The sequence below is a fragment of the Octopus sinensis genome, linkage group LG4 (genome assembly GCF_006345805.1).
Source record: "Octopus sinensis linkage group LG4, ASM634580v1, whole genome shotgun sequence".
Classification (NCBI taxonomy): domain Eukaryota; kingdom Metazoa; phylum Mollusca; class Cephalopoda; order Octopoda; family Octopodidae; genus Octopus; species Octopus sinensis.
This window is the reverse complement of record NC_043000.1, coordinates 60,874,279-60,892,059: the sequence shown is the minus strand read 5'-3', so window position 1 is coordinate 60,892,059 and position 17,781 is coordinate 60,874,279. Positions and strand designations below refer to the sequence as shown.

The following is a 17,781-nucleotide window of genomic DNA, read 5'->3' as shown; positions in this document are numbered from 1 at the left end:
CAATCTATCTATATATCTGTGTGCGTTTTCAGTCTATCTCATTCAATCCATTTACGCTAGAAACCTTCGCATCAACAAAAAGAGTATTAGAGTATCAACTGCAACAGTAACGAAAACATAAGGGGGGAAAAGTGCTACTAGCTTTCGTTGTAAGTGAGTGAAGGTAAAATCACAGCAAACGAAAAAGTTACGAACCCAGCCGCCGTCGACATTAGAGATTGATACGACGTGGGCGAAGGTGTCGTAGGCTCATTCGAAACAGAGAGTGAAACAAGGAATACATACATATATACATACATACATACATACATATATACATACATACATACACACATACATATTTGTGAACTATTTACATATATATATGTATGCGTGTGTGTGCATCTATACAGGTGGAAGAAAGGTCTGTTACACACCACTACCTTCACCGCAGCCGCCGCAACCACCCGCATTTCTACCAAACTCATGGAGAGAGGGGTTAAGGTGGAAGCCAACACTCAACCTATAGAGTGTATTTAAATTTTCTTCCCTTATTTTTACGTTTTGAGTATTTTCCAACATGAGTTATGCGGAGAGTGACGTGAGTAATGTTCGTGTTATCATTTATTCACCCTCTGCATTTTTACACCAAAGATGCGCGCATATATATATGTATATATATATATACGCGCGCACACATTTGTATACATATACACATACATATTTATACGTAAACACACAGACATATTTATGTATATACATGCGTGGTTACATGTCGATTATTTTTGTCTATATTTTTATGTCTAACGTTATCTCAATATACATACTTATATTCTTTTTCTTGCATGTGTGTAGATATATGTATATATAGTTTTCTATATAAATATGCTTATGCTTATGTGCATTTGTGTATAAATATGTATGTATGTGCGAATATATGTATATACGCATGAATGTATGTATATGTGTGTATGTGTATCATTATCGTCGTCGTCATTTTAACGTCTAATTTTCCATGCTTTTATGGGATGAGACAGAATTCGTTGAGGAAAATTTTCTACGGCCTGATGCACTTCCTGTTGCCATTCCTCACCTGTTTCCAAGCAAGGTAATATTTTCACATGGCTGGACGTGTTCACATGGAAAATTGGAAGCGAGAGAAACCACTTGTATGACGGAGATACTAGTTTACAAATATATCAAGAAATTAATGTCAAGAAATTGAGGCATGCACAAACACGTTCTGCATCCGATCCGTAAATGTATGTGTATACATATATATATATATATATATATATATATACACACACACACAGGGCGCTCAGATTAAATTTGAATGTGCATAGAAGGAAAAGAAAACAGCATTCCATCCAAAAATAAATGTATTTTAAAAAGATCAAAAAATATTAACTAGATTATGGCTGGAAGATAAGTGCTTCTTTCATTTTCTGTTTACCAAATCTACTTACATTGCTTTGGTCTGCACTTGCCCAGAGCATCACACAGTGGGGCCAAACATAGAACCCCATGACTAAGAGGCAAATTTCCTAACTGTATATGTATATATGTATTAGGAATGTATACAGGGCTGCATTTATGTAAGGGCATATATGGGTCATGGCCAAGGACCCTTTTAACTCAGAGGAGCCTAAACCCTAGAGTTAAAAATTTTTAAATATATGTACATCAAACATAAATAAATTATAATCTTCTTTTTTTACTTAGTTGATTTTTTTTTTAATTCTGTAGAGTTCTTTTAAAAAAAATAAGCCTTCTTTTGATCTATTAGGCCCTTTTAGATTTAAAAAGGTCGTTAAATTTAACTGAGTCCCTCTGAATCCACCAAGTCCCTTTTAAGTTTCAAACTGTTTGGGGCTCCTCGATTTAATGGAGCTCTCTTGCTGTTTTGGAGTAGCTCCTTTTTTAGTATTGTTTTTTTTTTTTTAAATACTTAGCACTTATTTTCTTCTGCTGTCAACAGCACTGTAATCCAAATAAATGAACAAGGCAATATGTCAGAAACTATCAAAGTGCTGGCAGCCATTAAAATCATAGAATACCTATTAAAAATTTTATTTGAAAAATACAAAATTGATATGAAATTATAAATATTCTTTGTGTTTAGATTATTAACATTGTTTTTTTAGCCATACATATTCTTATAGTTTATAGTCTTGGTTGAGGAAAACAAATTTGTTTATTACCTTTGACATGCACAATATGATTGACCTTAGACATCTAAACAGTAGCAAATTACATATGCAAAATTGTAGGGGTCTCCCTACAATTTGGTCCAGAGGCCCCACCATGTCTAATTCCAGCCCCATATATATATATCCAAAGGGGTGCTCAAAAGTACCTAGCTTTAAGAGTTTCATGAAAGGCTTAGTTGGAGGCCCAACCTTTCCGAGTTCCTTTACAGGACTTAGAAAAACAGAAAGACTACTGCAATAAATGTGTGAATCTGAAAGTGAAATATGTTGGATAAAATCATAATTCACTGATATTCCTGTATTTTCTTTTATACAAAACCAGGAACTTTTCAACACCCCCTCGCATATATATATATGTATACACACACACACATAATATTGGTTTCAGTTTTTGGCACAAAGCCACCAATTTTGGAATGTGAGGCAGAACTAGTTGATTATATCAATCCCAGTCTTCAACTGGTAATTATTTCATTTTTAAAGTTTGAAAGACCAAATCAACCTTGGCAGAACTGGAACCCAGAACATAACGATAGATGACATGATGCTAAGCATTTCGCCTGGCATGCTAACAATACAAATGTTATACTAACACATGTATATTTATAGTGTGCAGATAGGGTTATAATCCAAGTTGTATCCTCATGAAACACATCTGCATATTTCAGTTCTCCAAAGTATATTTGTAGATGATATGACTTATATGAGAGTTAAAAATACTGGTAGATATTTATTGCTGAGTAATTATATATTAAAACGAAAAAACTGGGAAAATTCTTTTGATATTTATTCTGTATTAAATACGTTTTTTTTTTACCAGTAGGAGTTATATAGGGATACATAAGGAAAAACATCTAAGAGATCTCCTATTAGCTATTCATCAGACCAAAAAAAGAAAATATATTTTTCCTAAATCCCACACACACATGCATATCATTTATACGTATATCATCATCATTTAACATCCATGTTCCATGCAAGCATGGGTCAGACAGTTTGACAAAATCTGATGGGCCTAAAGCCTGCATCATGATTTCTACAGCTTGAAGCCTTTAATAATGCCAACCACTTTACAGCATGTACTGTGTGCTTTTTCTCATAGCACCAGCACTAGTGAGGTTGCCATGCAGCTTACAGGACTACGAACCCACTGAGAGGTAGGTTTATGCTAGGAGATGAAGAAATAAGATCAGAACAGGTTTCTTGCTGTAGAGGGGCTACATGGCTAGTTACATTTTGGAAGAGAAGGAGAGGTGATTGGGTGGAGCAGTCAAGAAATATAATAGAGATGAAGATATGTCTGTGTAGATCTTCAGTGTACAAGGTGAGTAGAAGTAAATGGGTCCAGAAGAAATGGGATTGTGGGTGAGTAGATGTTGCAAGTGTGCATGGGAGAGATGGTGAGGGGGTGAATATAACGAATGAAGTGTTAAATGAATGATATGAGTAAGGGAAGTAGGTGACAACTGTAGAGATTGGATAGAGCTGAAGGTGGATAAGGGTTAAGTCTGACCAATGAAGTGTGGAACTGAGAGTTGCAAAAATAGTAATGATGATACAGTAAACAGAGGAAGGATGAGAGAGAGAGAGATGAAACAGACAGACAGAAGACAAGTGGTTGGGTACATTGCAAGCATATGTGTGGGGAAATGGTAGTTACTATGCATAGGGTATGGAGTGAGTGAGAGAGGTATACAGTATTGGAGAAGGTAAAATGATTTGACAGCTCAGGAGAGGATGGTGTCAAGATAAACTGTGGGTAGAGGACACTATGGTTCCCAGTTGTGAGAAAGATTACTGTCTCAAAGAAAAGCTGCAGTTAGAGAGATGAAAGGAGGTGGGTGTGTCTTGAAAGAGAAATTGGGCAAAGGGCCCAGTTATGTGTGTGTGTGTTTGTACAAATACACTCATTCATTCATACATATATACAGGATGCGATGAATAAACTGCCATCTAAATTACGCAAAAATGAAAATAACACTGACATCTCATTTAACAGATATATTTACCAAAATTACATAAAAATATCTTGAAATACTAAAGAGTAAATTTATTCAATAAAATCGTCATTGGTTTCAACCACGGCCTCCAGACGACTCCAGAATCTCCTGCAACTCTTCTGGATGGTCTCCTTGTTTAAGTTGGTTAATGCTGCCAGAATCCTTGCCTTCAGTTCATCTTTGGTGTTACAAGGAATTTTGTTGGGCTCTCACTCATCTGCACCCCACACATAATAAACAAGGGGATTGCAGTCTGGGAAGTTAGGTGGCCAGATGTTATGGGTGATGTGGTCGCAGAAATTGTCTGGCAACCATGACTGGGTTCTCCTGCTTGTGTGGTATGGTGCAGAGTCCTGTTGCCAGACATAGGGTCTTCCAGCAGCCACCTTCTTGACCTAGGACAGCACTACCTCCTCCAGGCACTTGATGTAGGCCTCCGTTCTATGTCTGAGGCCGTGTGTGAAGACGAATGAAAGCATAACATCACCATCACTAGTGATCACTCCAAACACCATGATGTAGACTGGATGTTTGATTTTTATCACTCTTGGTACATATTTTGGGGACATGGCAGGCCAACAGTTGTTCTGTGTGTTCACCATCTGACCCTGGCAGAAATTTTTCTCATCTGAGAAAAACCAAAGCATGTTCAGTTGGAGGGATGCTTGAGTTTATTCAAAAGTTTCATAGCACAGTTTTTCCTCTTGTCTTTGATGGTTTGAGATAAAAATTGGCCCTTTCTCATCTTGAATGAGGAATACCGAATGTTTTCATGCAATACCTGCTTGATAAGAAACTCAGACACTCCCATGTCCCTAGTAATGGACTGATTGACTTGGAGGGATTGTTGTCAATCATAGGCTCAATCTTACCCACAAATTCAGGAGTTCTTTTCTTATTAGAACGATTGGAGTGAGTTTTCCGAACTGCTGTACCTTTGTAATCACCATCAGACTCATCCAACCCTTTCCAAATCCTTAGCACTGTCCTCAGATTGAGACTCAAACACTCTGATATGTTTGTAATGGAGATTCTGGCATGAATGCCAATCAGCACAGCATGTCATTTCCAAATTTCTGGCAAGTGAATCGTGTCATGGTGCTGTTTTTCCCAACTGACCCTACTATAATGTGTAGCCGACAAAATCAAAAACAAACCATACACATGCGTAAAATTAAAAATCTAAAATGGCGACAATTTACCCATCGCACCCTGTATGTATGTATGTATGTATGAGTGCATGTATGTATGAATACATACATACATACATACACTCATACATACAAACACACAACACTTTCAAAAATTAGTTTTGCTGCTTTGGGCAGGTTTTCTCAAGAATCTCATGCACTGGTCTTCCCAATCCCTTATCATCATCTCTGAGGTTCAATGTCCTCATATTATCTTTCACCATATCTACCTGGGTTTCCCTCTTCTACTAAACTCCATTCACATTTAGTGCTCAGCACTTCTTTACACAGTTATTCTCATCCATATGTATCACATGTCCATACAAGTGGTGGAAAACTTTATTGGGCTACTAAGGACTGATGAAGCTAGTAAGAATGACATGTACTGGTACAGTTTATAGATATCAAAACTGTATACAGTATATGATATGGTAGTGTTGTAAATGCCCGGTTATTCATTGTTAATATCTATACACAGGTTTTTGTCATGATTATGGATCTAATTTTCCCATTATTGCTTACTCTTAAAGAATGTCAATTGCCTATAGATTAAACAACAAAAAACATAAAGACAAGTCTACCTTCAATAAGAATATGCTTATTTTAAATTTATGAATTTTTATATATATTCAGTTTCCACTCTGATATGCAGACCTTAATTGATCATTAAAAAGTATTAGTCTGTGTTTAGACCATCAAGAGAAGTGGGGGCACTTGAGACTTTATTTTCCAGTATTGGGAAAACATTATGATTTGAGATTATTGCAACTTTAAAGTTCTAGAAGGCCATGATCTATTCATTAAAGTAATTGTAGTTGTTTGTGTCTGATGTAACTGTGTGGTTTACCATATCACTCCACTGTATCATTAATTTTGTTCTTTTGATGATGAATGGCAAGGAATCCATTTTTAGCCATATAAACATTCCAGCTTAAAAAATTCCCCAAGTTCAGTTTTCTAAATTGAGTATCACAGCTAATATGAACAGATTTTGGATCAGAACAAAGTGAATAATGACAAGGTGTACTGAATAATGGCTTGAAGTGGTGCTTTTCATAAATCAAATGCAAAAGTGAAACGTGTAAACTGATAAAGCACTGTCACTATAAGAGCTATCTGATAAAGCAAGGATTCTTAAGATGGTAGAATCAGACATTCCACAGACAACAAAATCTTCAGTTACTAGATACACACACACATATATACAATGGGCTTCTTTTAGTTTCCGCCTACCAAATCCACTCACAAAGCTTTGATCAGACCGAGGCTATAGTAGAAGACAGTTGCCCAAAGTGCCATGCAGTAGGACTGAACCTGGAACCATGTGGTTGGGAAGCAAGCTTCTAACCACACAGTCATACCTGCACCTGGTGTTTATTTATCTACCAGTTCTTCCATCCACGATTTATCAAAAACAGTTGGCTGTTCTATTACATACCAGCAGCTTGCATACACACAGGATTCTTGTGATCTCACTTAAATGAATATCCAATGCTATGAATTTGCTTTTCTTTAATTCTATTTAACGTTAAATAACAGTAATATATGCAAATTATTTGCTTATAACTAAGGCATACAGCACTTTTTTATACATTAAAAGAAAGTTATAATTTACCATTTCCAACATGGTAAATCTAATACTGGAAAACATTCTGTGCTTCCCCACCATTCTTTCTGTGCTGTAAGCACATGCTGCTGGTTTTGTTTAATGATTAATCCAGCTCTCATCATAGGCTTGTTCGGCCGGACATGATCTGGGTTTAACAAACAATTATTTGTATTGGCATCTAGCCAATAAGCTGAAGACGGCATAAATTTTGTGGCGGTCAGTGTTTATCATTATACCATATGGTTGATAAATACACCTTACAACATTTTAATTAATGTTGGCTAGTATATCTAATTGTTAATTTGTAAAATTAAAGATGCTGAATTATCCTTTATTTTTCAGTTAGTTTCACTTTTCTGAATTTTCACCTCTAAAATCTGCATTGATGATATGATGATCGTAATGGTGATCTCTGATCGATTTTGATGTACAAGGGATATGTGTGTGTGTGTGCTTTTATTATTCAGCAGATTCACAAGACCTAAGGTGTTGTAATCTTCATTTGTCTGTTTCGCCACTTGTGATATCGTATCGTGACGTATCATATCACAAGATCTCGACTTCGGCGAAGAGATGTTGGTATTTCTTTTATAAATACTAACAGGATGACCAGAAAGATTGATAAAAATCGATTCTACCAGACTTGAACTCAGAACTCTGCACAAAACATAAGACAAACAGATGAAGGAGCCTATCCACTGTACTCAACCTACAATAAATAACCACTGAATTGCTTAAGTCACCCTACAGTTTTAAGAATAAAGAGCGCATTAGTCGGGGCATTCCTAAAATTTTAGAGTTCTTTTTCATTTTTCTTTTTCTCACTTCGTGATACTCATGTGGCGGGTGCAAATGAGAAATTACTGGCCTACTTCACATAGAAAGTTAAGAATGTTTTAAAGTTAAGAATATAGAAAAACCATTGCTTACCTTTTCTTTAATCAAATCTGTGTATAGGCACAGGCATGGCTGTGTGGCAAGAGGCTTGCTTCCCAACCAGGGCCGGCGCTACTCTACAAAAGCTGAAGATTGATGTTTTACGTTTTGTGTAATACGCTAATCCCAGCCAAAAAGCGTTGAGGGCTTGAGGCTGCACCATTAGCCGCAATCATAAAATTCGTCACAGCGTCCGCCGCTCGAGTGTGTGTGGGACGCTATTTGAACAAACCTGTCTAATTGACTTAAAACCAACCCTGTTCCTAATCACATGATTTCGGGTTCAGTCCTACAGTGTAGCACCTTGGGCAAGTGTCGCCTACTATAGCCTCAAACCAGCCAAACCTTTGTGAGTGGATTTGTAAGACGAGACCGTCGTATATGTTTGTTTTTGTGTTTGTCTCCCTCCCCTTTTTGACAATTGTTGATTTATTTACGTACCCGTAACCTAAAACTTCAGTAAAACCGACCGATGGAATAAGTACTGGTGTCGATTTGTTCGATTAAACCCTTCAAAGCGCAGTTCCAGCATGGCCACAGTCCAATGACTGAAATAAATAAAAGATAAAAGATAAAAGAAACGATAACAAAATTATAAATTACACATTCTTTCAGCATTAGTATGAATTTTCTAAACTCTTAAAATTGTATTTTTAACCCTTTAGTAGTTAAACCGGCCATATCTGACACAAGTATTCTACCTGTTTATGTTCAAACTGACCATATCTAACCTCCAGTACCTACTCCGCAATGCCACTCTAAAACTAAACAAGCAATCGTCAAAATTTCAAAGCTACGAGAATATGTATGATTGATTCAAACCTATGTGAATAAACAAGCATTACATCTGACAGAGTAATCAGTATGCTGAAGGGTTAAAAATCTATGACATACTTGGATACCTTTTGCGATTCATCATTTGAGAACTGTTATCCCAGCAACACAAAATTGCATATATTTACGGTCAGAAAAACGTCTGCTCGGTCAGAAAGTGGTGTGAAGCTAAAGAATAAAATACCTAATAGAATATGCATTATCGTCACTCCATTGGCCCAGATACACGTAATAATACGAAAATCTAGATGGTTTCACTATAACAAAAAGTGACATTCCAATTACATTAGCCTAATCTAAACACTCAAAGAAAGGATGTGATACCTATTTACTATAGTTCATTGAAAATATTATTCTACAGTGACTTCTTACTTTTATATCATTACTTAATCAAATAAAATGAGTTGCTATGCTTGAAAGTATGGTTTTATAAGTATTTTTTATCGTTCAACGCGAACTGAAAGTAAATGATAGGCTGCGGCAATATTTTTCCCTTCCCTAAACCTTATCGCATTTGTTTCTAAAACAAATATTGTCAATAATGTGAACTAGATGAGCTGAGAATGTTCATTCAACAAGTTCCTTTCGTTCCCTTATCTTTTCCTTCATCAATGCATAACAGAACTTAAATACGCAATTGTATGTGAGTGAGTGAGTGTGTGTGTATATATATATATATATTGATATATAGATAGATAGATAGAGAGAGAGATGCGTATATGGAGATCTAGATGTATATGGAAACCACAACATATGTATATCTATATTTCTATAGGTTATGATTTAATTCATAACTTACACACATACATGCCTTGTTACTGTATAATTTTATTATAAAATAGGCATTTCTAATTTAGGCACAATGCCAGTAATTTTGAGGAGATTCATTAGTAAACACCATCAACTCCAGTACTTGACTGATGCTTAGTTTGGTTAATGTTTACTTTAACACCTGGCCACAAAAAAAAAAGATGTAATAGTGCCAAAAATGTTAGATTCATTTATTTTTCATTTGAGTAATAGAAAAAGGTTTTTAAAAAAGATCCCATGTATCATGGTGAGAGAAACAAATTCATTAATACGGTGTTGAATATAGTTTCACTTTGGAAAAAAATGCTGAGAGCGATTTAGCTGTTGTTTTTAGCACATCTCCACCGTTGGGATCTTTTTTAAAACCTTTTGCTATTACTCAAACGAAAAATAAATGAAGCTAATTTTCTTTTCAAACTTTTTTCCATTACACTCAAGCAAAAAAATAATTTATGAATTTCTTTCTCTTCGAAAGTCCTCATCCCACCCCCTCGGAAAACATTTTCCCCACAAATTTCTTTATGATCGTAATCTATGCCATTTGAAAGGAATTTATATAAAAGTTTATCACGATATACATTTTCCTAAAAGTTATCAGGTAAAAAATCAGATCGGATCTCAAAAAGATCCATCGGATCTTGTGGATTTTCCGAAAGTCTTCTCCCCGGTTCGTTGGCGCAATTTTTTGTTTTCATATTTGTTTAATACACATTTTTTACACCTATTACACTTGCTTTTTGTTTTGTTTTGGTAGCCGGGTATTAAAGTAAACATTAATTTTCTCGACTCCCTTCTCACCCGCAAAAACGAAAAGCAAAACTGTCTTCGATGGGATTTGAACTCAGAAGATAAAGAACCGCTGAACGTTTTCTCTCCCGAGGCTCTAACTTTAATAATGTCCGGCGAATACTCAGTTATTCAACTGTGATTAGTAATATTCTACCAAAATAATTTACATATAACGTTATCTATCTATCTATCTATCACTTTCCACATTCTTCCCTCTGATGCTATCTATTTTATTGACTTGCTCCCCCTCTCTTTCTCTTCTCTCGCTCTCTCCCTCCCTTCCCCTCTCTCTCTCGCTCTCTCTCTTGCTTTGATATTTTTCCAGTTTCCTTTCTCTTCACGTTCCCACTTCTTTATCTTTTTTATTATATTTCCAAGAGAAAGCAGGAAATATAGAGAATAATTTATAGGATAAAGCGCTTTGTTCATGTATTTTTAGAAATGGAGTCTAAGTGCAGTTTAGTTCTAAAGTCATTGATGTCGTTCATACGGAATTTTATTTATTTTGTTATTTTTTTTTTAGCTTTATCTTATTTTATTTACTTATTTTGTTACCTGATTTAAATCTTATCTTGATTTCAATGCTCTAAGTTGAACTTTACCTGTTAGAATTAACTTCCAGTCCTCTGCTTTATATCATCAAATTCCTCATCCTTCGAGGTGTAGGCGGCATAGTAGTGGTAAACCTTTTCCCAGTCGGTTTTGACTTGCTTTTGGTACATTAAACAAAATACACGCACAGGTGAACTTTTCAATCGCAGCTCTCTGTTAAGTTTTTTTGCAGTTGTGCGTCTATGCTCTCATCGATAAGTAGGTTTAGATTTTTCCAGCCGCCTGTTATAACTGGTGTCGTAATTAACATTGTTTCAGCTGCACACCATCAAAAACTGTTTCTTACATCGATTGTATTGACCACGTGAAAGCATGCAAAACGTATGCAATGTCACAACAAGAATATAAACAATATCATACACTGAGTATACAGTGTGCAGATGTTGCAGGTATGTTTATAATTTTGTAATAACACAAAGAACTAAACAAGAAAGTATATATAGCATTACTCCAATCTCGAGAGATAAATTGTGTTGGACATTATATCTCTGTGCTTTCTGAATTCTCTTTGCAATTCTGCAGCTCCCATGTTATTATGAGGATTAGCCTGATTTTAGAAGTGTTGGCAGTATGAAGGTGTTGGAGATAGAATATTAGCAGTTAGAGAAATTAATGATATTAACCTATTAATAACCATTGTGGGAATCATTTGATCGGGTAGTTGCTCAGCAAGAGACGTTGGTAGTTGGTGATGCCAGCTTATTGATTACATCAGTACTAGCAGATGTGCTTAGAGCAGGATATTTAGGAGCTATTAGTTCAGTTGTGTGGGCTTTTCTCGTCACGTTTAATCCAAGCTGTGTTTCCGCCAGCATGAATCAGTTAACATGCATCTGCGTGAAAAAATTTTATTAGATTCTTCTTGTAATGAGCCATTTTCCACTTTCATAAAGGAGGTTTAGTGTTACACTTAACTATCTTCCGAGTAATTTCTTAATTGAAGAAAAACTTGCATGCACAAGATTTGTTGTGATGCTTGAAAAGAACCTTCTGAAAATACTTACCAAACTTTGCAACTGATGGACTGTAACCTCTTAAATGCAAGATGTCACTGTTTGTTCAGCTCCTTCTACTATACCATTTAGACTGTAGGAATAATTTAGAGTTTTCTTAAACCAAGTTGGCTTTAACTGAACCAATCTGATCCTTGAATAAATTCAAGTCTATTGTCTGATACACCAAATTTTTAAAAATATGGAAATAGACATGTCCTTGCATTTTCCAAGCTTCTGCTGAACACAGAAAAAAGGCTTCAGTACCAACAGCAACTCAATCAACTAAGATCAACACATTCCCAACATTTTATATACATCTCCAAACTATATGTAATCTTTCCCAAAGTCATAATATAGAACATTTACCAATATAAAGGGTTGATGGGATTAAGTCTGATTTTAGCACATGTCAGAAAGTCTACCGTATCTTCAGCAAGATTAGACAACCAAACACAAACTGTTGCTATGAATTGCAGGAGGAAGTTTGGATCTTGTGGTTTTCATCACTCTTTGCAATTTTGTTCCAGTTGTTTTCAATTTTGGTTTATGGATTAAGTTTTGTATACTAATTATGAAAAGGAAATTCATTTTTCCTAGAAATCCATAACTAAAAAGTTATTAGCCTTTAAAATTTTTCAAAATTTGGGTATTTTAGCCAATCAGAAGTAGGTATTTTATACATCACCATGGTGAAAAACTCTGTTTCCATAGTAACTAAAGATGCTGCACATGCACACAAGGAGGAGGAGATACGAGAAAGATAATTTTCTACTATAATAATACTCTAGTGTTTTTCTCTGTCACAACATATGAATGAGAAAGGAAGGGGTGATGGCAAACTGGTAGTGGGAATGTTTCAACTCCATGTGTGTATGTAAAAGGGAGGTATGTGAATATTTGTGTGTACATATCAGTGTGTATTGCAAACTTTCGTATGTGAAATTTTTTATCTAATAATTGTTTGCTTTAAGCAATGTTTTGGCTGTTATTTCTAGCAACTCCTGCTGGTTTGTTTGTTTGTAGCTTTTAAGTATTTAATTTGCTCACAAATATTTTAACGTTAACTTCATTCATGTGTATATTTTAATGTTTTGATTGATATTACTATCAATGTTTAGATGTGCTGATGCCAACTCCACCTTTGATGATGGAAGAGGCAGCGAATGCACTGTTTTCTGATTGGCTGAAAATTCTGAAAATTATTAAACTTTGAACACATGTAACATTTTTGCAAAATTTTTCTGGATTAAATGAATAACAAATTTGGATTCAGCACCAAAAATTTAAATGATACATTAAAAATTTTTTTAAAGATAATTGTAAACAGTGATGAAAACCACAAAGATCTGGAAGTTTGGAATGATAAGGTTCAAGAAGTAATTGCTTGCTTTTATTAAAAATAAGATCATTCTTTACAATATTAAAGAAGCTGGTGTATTGTAGCTGAAACCAACAAGTAAGACAAAGAGGGTGTGAGATAGAAGAATTAACTGTGAACTAAGACAGAAATTTACAACATTGATTTAAAAATAGAAAAATAAATATTTGTATAAGGGTGAAAAAAGAAAGAAAAAAATATATGTGAGGGCTGATAAGAATAGTTGTTAAAAGAAGAATATTTAGATATATTTTCATGATGAATGTAAAACATTTAATAATGGTTACTTACAAGTTTAGATTTTACCTTAACAATGTTAGTTAATGGTGATACAGATCTTAATGCAGCTGCTACAAGTTTATTTTGGACTTAGGACCCTTAGTGTATTGAGAACCTATCAAGCTGCTATCATTTTATTTGTTGCAGCTATTTTTGCTATTTTGAATAGGAGGGTAGCTCTGTATACTATACTAATCCCAAACTTATCCAAAACAGCTGTCTCTTCTTTCCATCACATGTACAGTATCTCATCTTAACCTATTCCCCCTCCTCTTCCTCGTCTTTCATCTTTCATTTTTGGCTCTCTCTGTAATTACCCCTTCATCAGTACTTTACCCTCCAGTCACCAATTAAATTCAAGCTGTAGTAAAATGTAAACCACAGAAGAATCACCAAATTAATTCTGAAGTTCTTGGAAGGACTAGGGAAAGGTTAAAACAGGTTAGAACACTCTAAGCACTACTTTTCTTCTGTTTTACTGCAAGCGAACTAATCATTTTTAACATTTGTACTAAATATTAAAACCACCACAACTTACATAGCTATCCTTTTTGTCCATGTCTATCAATCTGAACTAATGAAGGAAGCCTATATGTAGTTGCTTGGCCTGCTAAGAATAGCAGACAAATCTCCATCAAATCACACCCTACTATCTTTGAAAAAGAATGACATTTGATAATGTAGGCAGAAACACATATCTGGAGGGAAAAAATGTTTGGATTCTCAAAGCTTGAATACTTTTTGATCATAGGTATAATCATTCAGATTTGGCTTTTGCAAAATATGAAGCACAACACAATGCAATAGTTTGTATATTGGTCAAGACAGTTTCATGTCATTCACTTCTGATGTCTCTTTATAGTCTTGCTTAAGAAAGAGGACAGACACTGTTTTTTTTTTATTTTGGGCTACCCACCAAAACAGAATTGAGATTCTAAAACCAAGTTGCTGCATAAAAAAAAAAATCATTGGTGTGGGTGCTGCTGCTATGTAAAAAGCACCCAATACACTCTGTGGACTGGTTGGCATAAGGAAGGGCATCCAGCAATAGAAACCAAGCCAAAACTGACTATGGAACCTGGTGCAGCCCCTGGCCTTGCCAGTTCCTGTTAAGTTGTCCAATCCATGCCAGCATGGAAAACAGACATTAAATGTTGATGATGATTTTAAAAAATAGCTAATTTTAAAATATAGTCAGATAATATAATGTAGGTAGGTAAGGAGGTAGGTTGGTAGGCTGGTGGGTTGAAGGATAGATACATGGGTGGGTGGAAGAATAAATACACAGATCTGGATGGAAGGATAGATCTATTTAACATTTATCTTGCAATCCATCCATCCATCAACTTCAGAATCTGAGAAGTTTTAAGTTCACATTCATAAATAGATATGTGTAATATTGTTCCTATTTCAACTTCAGTGCGATTTGAACTCAGAACATAAAGAGCTGGATGAAGTGCCATTAAGCATTTTCTTTTTCAACATACTAACAATTCTGCCTTCTCAGATAATAATAATAATAATAATAATTTCTAATTTTACATAGGCATAAGGCCATGCATTTTGAGAGGCTTATAGTGATTTAAATCAACTCTAGAACTTGATTGCCACAAGAGTAGTCACTCTCAGAGAGATTAGCACTCAGAACACAACATGTCATCCACCAGATTACCAGTTCTGTTCCTTATCTTTTGTCTTCTACTTGTTTCAGTCATTTGACTACAGCCAAGATGGAGCAATGCCTTGAAGGGTTTTAATTAAACAAATTAACCCCAGGACTTTTTTTTTAAGCCTACTACTTATTCTGTTTGTCTCTTTTGTCAAGTTATGGGGATGTAAACACACTAACACCTGTTGTCAAGTGGTGACAGACACAAAGACACACACACACACACACACACACACACACATATATATATATATATATATATATAATATATATATATATATATATATATATGATCAGCTTCTTTAAGTTTCCATCTACCAAATCCACTCACAAGGCTTTGGTCGGCCCAAGGCTATAGTGGAATACACTTGTCCAAGGTGCCACTGAACCTTGAACCATGTGGTTGGCAAGCAATCTTCTTACCTCAGAGCCATGCCCGTACCTACAATCCTTTCTAGTAGTAGTAGTAGTAGTAGTAGTAGTAGTAGTAGTAGTAGTAGCAACAGTAGTAGTTTCTTTGTACATGGCTTATTTCTTTTCTGTAAAATCTACTTGGTATTTCTTACCACTTACTCTTCTCTTGTTTCAAATATCAAAAGTTCTTATATGCATCATGATCATGATAAAATTGAAACCTGTCAAGATGTATTGCAATTATATACATATGCATACACACGTGCACACATGCACACACACACACACTCACTCACTCACTCACTCATACTCACACACACACACTCACTCACTCACTCATACTCACACACATGTATATCATTTAAATTTTCAAATGCAATACTGAGTTATAATTTCTCTTGTTCAAAGCTTTTGTTTTTTTTTTCTCCAGACTTTTCTCATCTCTTGACTCTGGAGTTGATTCTTGACTATGATATCAAATATACATTTTGAACTATTAATCTAAAAATGGATTTTTGCTCTTAGCAGTGTATTTATTCTCTGAAGGAAAATAAAAGTAATGTCGAAGCTAACAAACCAAATAAAACAATGATATATTAGTGTTTGAATGGCAAACATAAAGCTATAAAAATCTCTTGTAACTGCTATTTGCTTGGTTTACTTTGAAGCTTTTCAAATATAGGAATTGCTTTCACATTTCGAATTTCTCTAATTCTTGACAGATTCAAGTATGAAAGAGAGATCATTGGTTTACCAAAGCTCTCATGGATAGCCAATCTTAAGGTCCTTTTTTTAACCCTTTAGCATTTAAACCAGCCATATCCGCCAAAATATTCTATATGTTTCATTAATTATTTTTTGTTCAAACTTACCCTACAATGTCACACTAAATGTAACAATCCCTTAATGCATAATTAATTTAAAACAATGTGAATAAATTAAGCATTACATTTGATAAACTAACCAGAATGCTAAATGGTTACAATTGGGAAACTATAATAAATAGAGGGATAGGGTTGAGAACTGAGCTCTGGTGTTTTCTTACCTGAGCAGTTAATTCATCACTGAATTCATTGCTAACACTCCACCTTTTTGATGGCATCTTTATACATGGTTTATACACCTCTTATAAGGCATGCACTTACATGCATTTCTTACTGATTACCAAACCACAGAGTGATATCCTGTCAAAGGCTTTCTTGAATCATCATCATTTAACATCCGTCTTCCATGCTGGCATGGGTTAGATAGTTTGACAGGAACTGGCAAGGTAGACTACACCAAGCTATTATGTCTGATTTAGCATAGTTTTTACAGCCGGACGCCCTTCCTAACAACCAACCAGTGCACAGAGTGGACTGAATGCTTTTTACATGGCACCAGCACAGGCGAGGTTGGTTTTGGTATGGTTTTTACAGCTGGATGCCCTTCCAAATGCCAACCACTTCATAGTGTGAGTATATGAAAAACATACATTTACACACACCTATGAATACATCTGGAGGAGTTAGCCATTAACATAAATTGCTTCTATGAGTATGTCTGAAAGAGTTTATGCATTAATGGACTAGTTCCTTCTATGAATATTTGTCTGAATATGGTTAACCATTTACAAATTCTTTCTATACACTACTATATTGAAATTGTTGCAAATTGCTCCTGTTACAGCCTTGACAAAAATGGAAAGGGGAGTGTTTCAGTTATAGCTGTGTTTTTATAAAGCAAACTGAGATAATATTAGCTGGAGTTTATTATTAAGTCGGTTAGGTTGATTTGGTAGTACAAAGTGGTCTGTTATTTTATTAGCATTTCATTTCATACATGTTCTAATTCTCTCATTAGTGTAATTGATAATTATAGATGCCATTGATATTAAATCTGTACGTAAGTGGGTCCATAACTATTTGCGTGCATTTGTGCATGCATGCATGCATTAATCAATATACATGAAATGCCATATCTGTCTGATTCTATGTTTATGTGCAACACATCTAATACTGGCTCAGCCTCAAGTATATGTTAAGTGGTGCATAACAGTATTGTCCATATCAATGGGATATAATTCGTTTGTTAG

General features: G+C 35.1%; 1 protein-coding gene across 5 annotated transcripts in view; it reads left to right on the top strand.

Moving 5' to 3' along the window:
* Window positions 1–17,781, top strand: part of LOC115211043 (dipeptidyl peptidase 4) — a 591,943-nt gene that overhangs the window by 408,902 nt on the left and 165,260 nt on the right. The window contains exon 1 of one of the 5 annotated variants that reach the window (XM_029779914.2): window positions 34–580. The exons of 3 other annotated variants lie outside the window; for them this stretch is intronic. In XM_029779914.2, coding sequence (XP_029635774.1) covers window positions 560–580 — 21 coding nt within the window. In that variant the 5' untranslated portion in view covers window positions 34–559. Of the gene's footprint in view, window positions 1–33; window positions 590–17,781 lie in introns of those variants that run through there. One more of the 5 variants, XM_029779913.2, reaches the window with a different exon arrangement.